An 11,691-nucleotide genomic window follows, 5' to 3' on the forward strand; every position below is an offset into this window, starting at 1 on the left:
TTCAGTGCCGTCTAACTTCATCTGAATGTTGTTAACGCAGTAAACCCTTTACAGCAAGGATCTCCAACAGGGGGTCATCCGAGTCAGTGCATTTTATTTTTCAAGTGTATTAAAAAATGTAAATGTCCATCATATAAGCAAATATAAATCCCCACTGTGTACTGGCCAATAGGTAATGCAGGCACTAAGATCATCCACATATCCCGTTCTTGACATTTATCTTCTTTAGGTAGGTTTTCACATAAGATCTCAACAATATTATAGCAGGAAAAGGATCCATTATGGTTCAAATCTTTCCTCGCTTAACGTGTTTGTTTTGAGTTATCTTTGATGACAAAATCAGGGTTTTGGAATTTTCTTTTTTCCACTAGGATTCTGGCGAGTAAATCGGAGTGTTGATTAACAACATATCAGGTATCTAATCTGGTGTCCTCATAGATTTTTTTGCCAGGCTTAAGATATTTTTACTTAAGTCCTACAATGATTAAGAGAGGAGAGTTTTAACTGGGAATTCAGAGATGCACACCATTAACGTAACTTCCACCTTAATGCCAGATTCCCATTGAACGTGCGTTGTGGAGGTAACAATATTTAGGTCAAAGTTCAACTTTGCTGCACAACCTTACAAAAAATCACCATAGCATGCACCACTTTTGGTGCATCTCCAGGTAAAATCTGCCTGGGGGGGGGGGGGGGGGGGGGGGGGGGGTTATATATTATCTTGAATACTTCCACTAGGTGTCTCTAAATTCAGAAATGTTGCATATATGTTCAACTGTGTAACAATAATAATAATAAATGAAAAAAAAAAAACGATCACAATCAAATGCTTTAGAATAATTTATTAGGATTTTAAAATTGAAATTATCAGAAAAAGAAAACAAGAAAAAAAAGAAAATCATTGCTGTAAAGCTTGGCGGGGGACAGCCCAAATCTTAAACTTTAACTGCGCTCGTAGAGCTACAAGCTCCATTCAAAGCATTGGCCCTTTTCCTTACATCAACACAACAAAAGACAGCATTATTAAATCAATATACAAGGGGAACAAGATCTCAAAACAGAAAAATATAATTTCTTTTTTTTTTCTCCTGAAAATAAGTCGTAATGCCGCAGAATTATCCACACGTTGCGTCGTCTGCTATTAGCAATAATAGTACTATTTTCATTTGTAAGGTAAAAAATAACTTATTGCTTTATTGTAAGTTAAAAAGTTACAGTGTTGGTGTCCAGCAGTAGTTTTATGTCATGTCCCAGGTGCTCTGACAGAGGAACAACCAGCTGGATCAGGAAGTGTTCTGCTGTGCTGAACATCAAACGGGCTGCAGCAAGAAGGCTGAACAAACAGCCGACTTGTTTTTGCAAATGTTGAACTTGTTCCAGCTTTTTGACTTTCCTTGCCAGCCAGTGTCATCTGTACTGAGGTCCTGTATCAGAGCCGACTGGGAGCGAGACCCTGTTCCATTTGTGGTTCCCTGCCCAAACCCCCTCTGTTCACCACTACACGGAGCAGCAACTCTTTATAAACAATATGTTGGTTCCAGAGGAGTACAAATTTGTCAAACCTAAATATGAAATGGGAGGGAGGCAGGGGAGAGGAGCAGATCAGCCACAATGGAATAGGGTGCTTTTTTTGTACCAAAAGAAATGGCAATCGAAATGCTCCTTCGTTGCCAAAAGTAGTTCCATATTACACCTTGATGTATGCGCACAAACACTCACTCACACACGCTCAGACGCAATCACATGCACGTTCAAAAGCGATAAGAAGACAGAACATGATTGTGATGTTTTCTACAATTGCTTCTCTGAGAATGTCCTTCATTTGTTTTCCCGGTAGACAAAAACCACATGAAAGAATTATTTAAAAAAAGTAAACAATAAAAACAAAAAAACAGTAAGAAGTGAATTGCGCTAAAAATATATATATTTTCAAAAAAGAGGAAGTCAAGTCAACCCCCGACCCCGTGAACCCCTGATTTCTCCTGTTTAAGGTTGTGATACTTCCGTAGTCCGTCATCTTAATCGGAAGTAGTTTTCATGAAGATGCAAGAAATCTGGTTCATCATGGTGTTAAAAGTTAAAAAGTCAAAGTTGAAGCAAACAAAGGGGTGGGTGTGTGACCAAACTTAACTTAAGTGAAAGAATGTGCCAGACAAACTCCTGGAAGTGTTATTTCTCAACAGCTATCGTCGACGGTGCTGCTCTGAAGCACCGCTGGAGCCGACTGGCCAACATGTACACATATACCATATGCATACTGATTAAAATAGTGAGATGACCACACATAGTAGTAAATGACAGCCAATCAAATAGCTATTAACCCTTTCCAAACCAACCAATGACATGCGAGCCAGTTCAGTAACCCTTTCAGCCCCCCACCCACCCCAACCCAACGTCTATGTACAATATCTTACAGTCATAAAAACATTGCTTTAAAACTAATTACAGAATAAAATACCTTACAGATTATCATTATTATGTCAATATTAATAACAATATTACAAAGGTTTTGTTTTTAAAGACTACCAAAATATACATTTTAGTTTAGTTTTTTCATGTTTCCGTGATGCTTGAGTTAAAAAGAGGAGTTTGTCGGAGTTTTGTTGTAGTTTTGTTCTTCCTTTTGTTAAAAACATTTTTTAGACGAAGACCCTTCGCTTACAGCTTTCTCTCTCTCTGTTCACATCAGTAACAGCTTAAAAGGATTTCATAATGAAACAAGTATCACATTGAAATAAGATAATAATAAAAAAAAAACTCAACATAGTCCTCTGTGACTTTGACAAACCTTCTGAGATTTTTTTTTTTTTTTGCAGATCTCTTTCCTCAGCTTCAAAAGAAAATAATGGATAACTGAGGGGTGGGGGTCTAGTTATTACACTACATGAGGAAAAGAGAGGAGAGACGGGGGACGTTATGTTAAAGTGAGATTATTACAGCAAAACAGAGTTCGGGACTTTAAAAAGATATTCAGTCGGTGGGTGAAGCCACAGGGAGCCAGGAGAGCCAGGAAGAGCCTGTGGCCGGCCAATCGGGTTGTGCCATTAGAGGGCAGCCAGCGTTTTGATTGGCTCATCAGCAGAAGAAAGGCCCACCCGTCTTCAGTGACCTGAGTCTTCTCAGTGGTAGCCATTAGTGAACGCAGTAGCAATCAGCGGTCCCTGGGGATACACCGACCAAGTGAGTGGAGACACGTTCTATTAGATTTGGGTATAATACGTGCATCCAAGCATGTACTGAAATGTGTGTGTGCGTGTTGGTGGGACATGTGACCTACCCCTAAACCGTGGCCAAATCCTGTGCTGGGGGCGGGGCTAGCGGCACTGATGTAGCTGCTGACTCCTGAGTCTTGGTTGGCTGCAGCATACAGGTCAGCCATTGGTCCAGGGCTGCTTGTGCTCAGGAAACCAGCTGTGCGTGAAGGGGTGGAGCCTGAGAGACAGAGGAGACAAGTTGGGATTTTTCACTAGAGGGCTGCACACACACACACACATACACACACACACATACACACACGCATCTAAAAATACTCTTTTATTTGTCTAAGCAGGACATTGTACACACTTCTACCTAAGGCAATTGTATGCACAAGTGCACACATTCTTTGTCTCAGCTTGTTTCTTTCACACACACACACACACACACACATACCTCTAACTACCGCCGCGGCTGCGGCTGCTGCCATTGGTCCATACGCAGTCAGGGGAATGGCTGAGGATTACAAAAAGACCAAATTATTCCATTGTCATTGTGAATCACTCACATCATGAGTCACAATCTACAGCTCAGTGTCGGTTGAGATGACATCTGCACAAACATCTGTTGTCTGATTTTAATCCAGCTAGTGGAGAGGGCACAATCCAAAACACAGCTGTACATAACCAGCCATAAAATCTGACTTTAGGCTCTTTAAATAAGGAACAAAATAATGCTTGTGGTAAAAAAGGAGGATGGCAGTACAACTCAGGGCCACTAGATGGCAGACTAAAGGCAGAGCTGCAGGAGCTGCTGGTAGATGCAGCGGCTGTACTCACTAAAACAAGTAACTCCTAACTGGCTGAATTAGGGGAAATTATAAGTGTAGAGAATTTAGAGGCAATCCAAAGAACTCCTGAGTCATTAAAGACCTGCTCACAATTTGTCAAATGCTGCTAATTTAATGTCATCTTTTAATTTGGTTGTGTTTAATTTTTGACTTTTACTTTAAAATGCAATGTATTATTTAATTAAACTCCAAATGAATTTAAAATTTTCACTTAATTGTTTGTTTGAATTAAATGCACATTTAAATACAATTTTAATTCGTCTGAATTTTTTTTTTAAATGTTTCCTCTGCTTGTTCTCTTATCTTAAGAATTCGCAATAGAAGTTGCTCTCAGCAGCTTTGCAAATAGCTCTTAAGAGGATCTTGGCTAGGAACTCTTAGCCGAGAAATTAAAGACGACTCTTACTGGTAAGATAACTGGCACTTTGTTAATATGGCCACAGGATTCACAGACAGAAAGTTTATCGTAACATTAAAGGATCATTTGTAGAGTCACATGATCACACATGTCTCTAAAGATGTGTTGTGAAGAAAATGTGAATGGAATAATTGCAGGAAGCTACAGAGCTTGTGTTTTTGCCTTATTTATAACTTAAGTAAAATGGTTAATTATTCTAGTAAACGACCTGAATATTCTCATCTAAGGCAGGGTCGGTTCACCAGTTTCATTTGACTTTTTGCTGCTAAATAGCTTCTTCTTTTTTTCGCGGCCCTTGGAGGAATGAGGAGCCACTGACCTGCCAGCTCATGGGGGTGGGATGATGTCAGGAGGGGGGTCCTCTCTAAATGGAATTCTAGAAACAGAGAAGGTCAAGAGAGAGCGCTTTGTAAATACAGTCACTATCCTCCGGTCGGACTACAAAGCCCCCCCACACACACACACACACAAAGAGATTTAGCCACACTAGAATACTAACAAGGCAGCACAAGTACAAAAACTTAAACCTCTACTGTGAGGACAGACAGGCAGGAAGGTAGGAGCAAAGGAAAAGGAGGGGCAACACAACCAAATGAAAGGAGGTTACATAAGAAGATCAAATAAACACAGAAGAATATAAGGAGAAAACAGGCAAATGATGGACATTTGAGATCTGAGACGCAAGGAGATATTTAAGAGAAGGAGGAGGGTTTGGAAAGCCAGACAGGAACAAAAATAAAAAATAAATGTGTGTGTGCGTGCGTGTGTGTGTTTATGCATTTTGGAAGTTTGTCACCTTTTATGATCCCAGTACTTTACAGCTAAATCAGTTACATGCTATAGCTTGTATCCTTAAAATGTACTTACTTCTCTGTGTTAAAAGACATAGAGAGTGCATTCTTTGTTATATGTATATGGACTTACCTGGGAATTGGTAAGTGTAACCAGGAGCAATTCCAGAGTAACTACGGCTGGTATATGTAGCAGTCTGGAAACCTGGGTAACCTGTTAAAATAAGGAATAATCATCCGTTTAGTTAACTTGGCTGGGTAAGGACACACGAAGACATAAAGACAGAAACTGTTTTTAATTTGATTGATCTGCAGGTTAACATGAAAATGAGTAACATATTAGATTACATATCGATTAGTTTTATGTGAAGAAAACCTGCCTACTAGTAGTAGGATTGTCATCATAAACCTTTACAGCCGTTAATGTTGTGTACGCAACAATACTTGTCTCCTGTCAGCTATTTCTCTCTGCTACAATGCAGCTAGTATCCAAAGTGCATGTACATTTGTTATAAATCGGAGCAATTTCTTTGATTAAAAAAAACATGGCGTAGCCATTATTAGGTATGACACCTAGTATGATGATTAAACCCTTCCACATTATCAGAACAGATTTTTTCCCTGTATTTCTTTAAGGGTCAGGGTCACCAAAGAGGAATTACGAACAAACCAAACCGAATGACTAAACAACATTACTGAGACGATGTAGGTAAACAGTAAAGTACAATGTCAAATGTCCAGTAGAGGGAGCCAAACAACCACAAATGCCACACACACGCTCAGTTTGTTGTTCTCGATGAGGACGATTTCAAACCATTTATAACTCGGGTGCCCTTCAGCCGGTGACCTCTAAATGTTTACATCATAGATCATGATTTCATTCACTGGGGCTGAGCATTTAAGAATCGGAGATTAATATCAACCAAATTAAAAATCCAATTTTAGTTCCAGTTAACCTGATTTTGCTTCTTAACATTAACACTTTACATTAAGGAGCCACAGACAAAATGCTTAACATGGCATGAGTTATTTAGTTATTAGTGTTTGTATTGCAGGATAACGATAACAAGCACTAAATAAGCCAAGATACACGTGAAATTTGCAGTGCCTTCAGCAAGTTGCTGTCCATGATAAATTATTATTGAGACAAATGCACATCAAACCTTTCTCACGTTGTAAAATACAATTACATGTTTAAATGTAGCTTTAAAACAGGCTTATATTTTGAATTACTAGAATTAGAAATTTGGAAGAAAATCAACTTCCAATAACTCAAACTCATTAATTATTTATGTGAAAGTACCCTTTAATTTAAACGGTTAAGACCTAATCGATAAACCTGTCCATAAGTGTCAGTGTTTATGTTGTGTTAAGCTTCTGCTCTAAACAACAACACCTACTGCTAATGAATGAAACCTTTAAGGAGACTTCAGTCTATTTGCTTCAGGTTTACATGTGATTTTGGATCTTACCCAGCATGCCGATGCCCAGCATGAAGGCGTCCATCCCATAGGGCATCACTCTGGAGCGGCCTCTGGCCGATCCTGTCGGCGTCATCACCTCCTTGGGCTGGGCTTTCTTACACTCCACCTAAAGCATAGGAAACCATTGTTCAGTTAAAAATACAGAGAGAAAGACACAACTACAAAACATGACACCCTGGCAGAAAAACTAAAAGCAACTCAAACAAATCCTAACATCACTGAGTAAATAAACTCAGTTTAAATCAGTTCAGCTCAACTCTTCATGATAAAAATTCATTAAATAACTTTGAGTTCTTAAATAGAAACCTATAATTCGGTACGATATGTTACTGCTGACATGCGTACCATTTTGTTGTTGAGGTCATGGAAATGGATCTCACACACTTTCTCCACCACGTCTTCATTCTCAAAGGTGACAAAGCCAAAGCCTGGAACACACACAAGCTTATTCCAACACTTGCAGTACCCTGGTTTGTGACAAAGATGACCCCAGATCCCCCAGATAAAAAATTATGTAAAAACAGATTTTCCCCTTTCTACAAAGAGTCATTTTTTTAACACCAACACTTGACCACATTCAATATCTCACACACTTTTGGAAACTCTACAGTGGATATAATAAGACTGCCATTTCAGACAGTAGGAGCTAAACGACAGCCGAACAAGCCTCGCGTTGCTTGCCTGTCAATCAAGCTGTTGGCATCAGGAGAAGCAGGCATGGGGCGTGGTCCGTCAAAAACAGAGCCCAGATTTACTGTCTTCTACCAATTTGCACACTCAATTTCTCTCACTCCACCCTACTCTTCTCTTTCTCCCTCTTTCCTCATCTGTCTTGTTAAGTTACCGCTTGGCCTGGAACTCTCCTGACCCTGTAATGGATGCATTTCTTTTTGCGGACGTTCACAAAGTGACTCTATCACGCTGTTTCTCCTTTCATTTATAAGAACAGATTCTTGCAGGTTTCCCTACTAACTAATTGTGTGTGTGTGTGTTTTTGTGTGTGTGTGAGTGTGCGTACCTCTGTGTCTGTTGGTTGTTTTGTCAAACATAAGCATGGCATCATCGACCTGTGAGAACAAAGCAAAGAATAGATAAGCTTTGACATATTAACACAAACACACATACACACACACACAAACAGACACACACACACTCCCACACACACACAAACACACTGACACACACACAATCATTACACAGCATGGGGTGCCATTGTCCCTCTTTAGCATTTGGAGTAAGAGGGGAAAACAGATGGAAAGGGTGCAGTGGAGAGAGGGAGGGGTGACAGGTGACAAAAGAGGAAAGAAAAAGAAAGACTACGAAGGAAGAAAGAGAGTGAAGGGGAAATAGGGGGGGGGGCTGTATAAAAATAATACGAAATACAATCCATCAAGGTAAAATAGAAGTGAATGTTCCTCGTTCACATGGCGCAGGAAAGAAATTCTTCCCCATCCTTTGCTTGGTCTCTGTCTTTATCCTGAGTTTTCACAAACTCTGTCCTGCTCTCTCTCTCTCCCTTGTTTCCCCCCCCCCTTTCATTTGTTCACCCTCGCTGTTCCCTCTCCACAAAGTTTACCATCCCCATGGAGACCCTGTAAAGAATTTCAATTAGAAAAACTTGCCCCCCTCCCTCCCCAACTAATTTAAATGAATAGAATGGAGGGAAAGGAGAAAAGTTGAGGGAGAGAAAGCATGTGACAGAAAAAGAGAAAAGGGGGAATTGATTAATAACTGGGTGATAAAAACAAAATAGGAGGTGTAGTTTTGATAGAGTATAAATGAACATTTGAATCAGTATATAGAACAAAGTGAACTGGGCTCTTTGTCAACACGCTCTCCTTTCATTTTCCTTCTCGTTACACGTTCCTTTTTGCTCTCACTCCACTGCCCTATTCATATTCCTCCTCCTCCTCCCCCCTTTCACCCTCTCCTCCCTCCCTCACTTGTCCTTCACTGGCAGGAAAGTTAGTAGCTTCTGCTCGAGCACTGACAACATAAGAGAGAGAGAGAGAGAGAGGCCAAGGCCTGGGATCGCAGTGGAAATGACCTTCTGTTTTCTGTCGTTAGCCAAAAACAAGTACTGTGACAACAATCACAAAAATCTGCAACACAGATCTCCCCATATCACATGGAGATACATGTGGAGTATGACTACATGGCTATTTTCATTAGGTAACAAGCACTGAAACTCAAACCTGTGTAACATGAGTGGCAGAGGCCTCTGTATGACCAGGTCATCCAATTTCTGACCTTTACTTCAAATGTAAAACCCATCCTACTAGTGGAGATGACACCGGTCCCAGTGAAAGATTTTTTGATTTTCCTTGCCAAATGATGAACACTGAGAGAATCAGGGTTGCGTTCCGTCCACAACCTGACCCTTTTAACTCTCATCCCTGTCAACATATAGCTTGGACACACACAGAGCACCCCCTCCTCTTTCTGTCCTTTATTCAGTTTGTACCGCTCCTGCTGCTCCTCCTCTTCTTCCCTCAAGCCTTCCACCCTTCCGGTTGTCCAAACTCAATGACACAGCAGAGAGCCGGGGAACAGGACAGTTAGTGGACAGCTGCAAGCCAACATGTTATCATAAGAGTAGAGTTACACGTCGCACAGCTAGCCCTCATGTTAGCATTAGCCACATCTATTCTGGAAGAGATGACCGACGGTTGGTCCAAGGAGCTTTTGAGCTGTTCAGCCACATTTTTGAAGCCGGAAGCCAAAGATAATATGCTGTGCAGTCACGCTAATGTGTTTCATCTTATTGTCTTTTATTAGCATACAATGGCACGCTGACTTGAGAAATATTCCGTCACGTGTGTGCGCTTATGCTGTGGTCGCACACCAGCCCCTTGCCCTTGCCAAAACCAATAAGAAGATGATCTCCGATGTCCACTGCCCAGGGTGATGTAAGACAATCTGATTGGATAGCTGTGGGGGTCTGAGATTGGCTTAGCAGCGGCTCAGTAACTAACTAGTCAGCATGCATGCAGAGAGTAAAAAAAGTTAAGGTCATATTCTCATGAAGTTCTGACATTCTCAGATGTACCGAAAAACAAGGGGTCAGCTGTGATCATATGCAGCTTTCCGAGAGCAGCATTAAAAATATCCAGGTTGTAGTGAAGCGTGCAGCTATTGTCTGAAAAACAGGCGTTTGATGGCAAGTCCTATACACTTTCTGCGAGATTATGAAAGGTGGCATTCACATTTTTTCCCTTCTGTCTCTTTATATCGCCCTCTTTCATTCTCTCCTCGCTCTCTCTCTCCAGCCATCTCTCTCTAAACAGGCCAGCAGACAAAGTGTTCAGTCAAGCCTCCTAATCGCCAACTCACATGGGTGAGTGGAGTCCCAACTTTTCCCGTCTGCCCTGTCCATGCTGCATTTCTCATCTTATCCACTCCTTCCTATGCTAACTGCTCCGACTTACTCTCTCACTTGATTTCATAAAAGGGATTTGTATGGTATTTTTCCTTGTGAAGTACTAAAGGCAGAATAAAAGGCATTAAAACAGGGAATTCCTGTCTGAAATGCTAATTTTCAAGTTACCTTTCTGCCTAATTACCAATTTAAAACACAATTCTCTGAATCACACGGGCTCTGCGTTCAGCCAAAAAGAAGAGCGGTGTTCTCAACTTCCCCCCAGGTTTAGGGGATCACAAGACCTTCACCTTAGCATTCAGACATTCAGATGTCTCATACAAACATGACTGCTATAGTCTTATTGGTCTAGTGACATTTGGCAACAGGAGCTCCGACTTGTTCAGTTAGGAAACCCCACATTAACACATGCCGTTGACTCCTGTCTTTGGTCCAAAACACCTGCCATGTCAACTAAGCAGCCATTTCAGTCCAGTGAGCCTAATGGAGTTTATGTAGGTGTGCCTTCAGAAGTATACTGCAAAAAAAAAAACTACAGCACGTATCAAAGAGCTGCAGATAATACATAGTGCATTCTGTGTTTTCCTTTGCGAGGCGGTGCCACAGTACGAAAATAAACAGGACACTGAGTCCTACTCCATCCCAACCTGCACCTTGTAAGCAGGCTCAGATAATAAACAAGAAATACCTCCCGCTCAGCAGGAATGCACTTTGGAATTGGCGCTATCCATGATACAGCTTTGGTCTCACGTGTCCAAGCAGTCCAAATAGTCCCTCATCCTGCTGGACCCAGGACCCACAATTAGAAGACATTATGTAAATTTGAACTAGCACCTGAAATATTGTAAAACTCTAAACATGAGCCAGAGGCCGACTGAGAGAAAACACAGAAAGACACAATGCAGAAGGAGGTTTGTGCTGTTAATTTATTCCAATCCATTAGGCCTAAATTCTGAAGCAATGTTAATTTTCAGACTCTTTTCCTGCTTACACCAACAGTAGAGGTACACACTTAATGGTTGTGACAGCTGGGGTCACTTGCTGTGAGTCTTACAGTCTGTACAAATGTATGCAAGCTTCTCTCCCATCGCAGCTACAGTCACACTTTCATGCACACACACACCCTGCTTTCCATTCATGCAAATGCACAAATGTCCTTACACATTTAAAGGAAACAAAAAAAACTACTGGATTACAGCGGGACAATGGACAAAAACAGGTCACCACGGCAACAAGCTGGGAGGGACTGGAGCAGAGTGTGTGTATGTGGGATGGGAGAGGAGTTGGTGTCTGAAGTGCTGATTTTGGGTAAAGTGTGTGTGTGTGGGGGGGGGGGCTGTTGGAGGAGCAGCTGTTGCATCTGATTAGTTAATACTGAAGAGCCTGAACTCTACTTAAACACACTCCCAAACCTCCCAAAGTTGGTTGGATAGGCTTACATTTATGGCCCATCAGATTGGTGTTTTCCCCCTTTCATAGCCACTTTTCTTCCTCCCTATCTCAACATTCCTCCTTTTCTGTGCCCTTCAACCCTTCTTAGCCCGCCTCCCTCTCTCTCTACGGGAGGTTGCTTC

The 11,691-nt window shown here is 41.3% G+C and overlaps 1 protein-coding gene across 4 annotated transcripts in view; it reads right to left on the reverse strand.

Moving 5' to 3' along the window:
* Positions 1-1,625: 1,625 nt before the first annotated feature.
* LOC117943992 (RNA-binding protein Musashi homolog 1) overlaps positions 1,626-11,691 on the reverse strand; it is a 21,546-nt gene continuing 11,480 nt past the window's right edge. The window contains exons 6-13 of one of the 4 annotated variants that reach the window (XM_034870485.1): positions 7,757-7,805; positions 7,084-7,166; positions 6,727-6,844; positions 5,388-5,468; positions 4,783-4,839; positions 3,652-3,711; positions 3,278-3,432; positions 1,626-3,197 (exon numbers count right to left, since the gene is read on the reverse strand). In XM_034870485.1, the coding sequence (XP_034726376.1) occupies positions 3,120-3,197; positions 3,278-3,432; positions 3,652-3,711; positions 4,783-4,839; positions 5,388-5,468; positions 6,727-6,844; positions 7,084-7,166; positions 7,757-7,805 (681 nt within the window). In that variant the 3' untranslated portion in view covers positions 1,626-3,119. The remainder of the gene's footprint in view (positions 3,198-3,277; positions 3,433-3,651; positions 3,712-4,782; positions 4,840-5,387; positions 5,469-6,726; positions 6,845-7,083; positions 7,167-7,756; positions 7,806-11,691) is intronic. The other 3 variants (XM_034870486.1, XM_034870487.1, XM_034870488.1) reach the window with 3 other exon arrangements.

This window comes from Etheostoma cragini, chromosome 4, assembly GCF_013103735.1.
Source record: "Etheostoma cragini isolate CJK2018 chromosome 4, CSU_Ecrag_1.0, whole genome shotgun sequence".
Taxonomy (NCBI): domain Eukaryota; kingdom Metazoa; phylum Chordata; class Actinopteri; order Perciformes; family Percidae; genus Etheostoma; species Etheostoma cragini.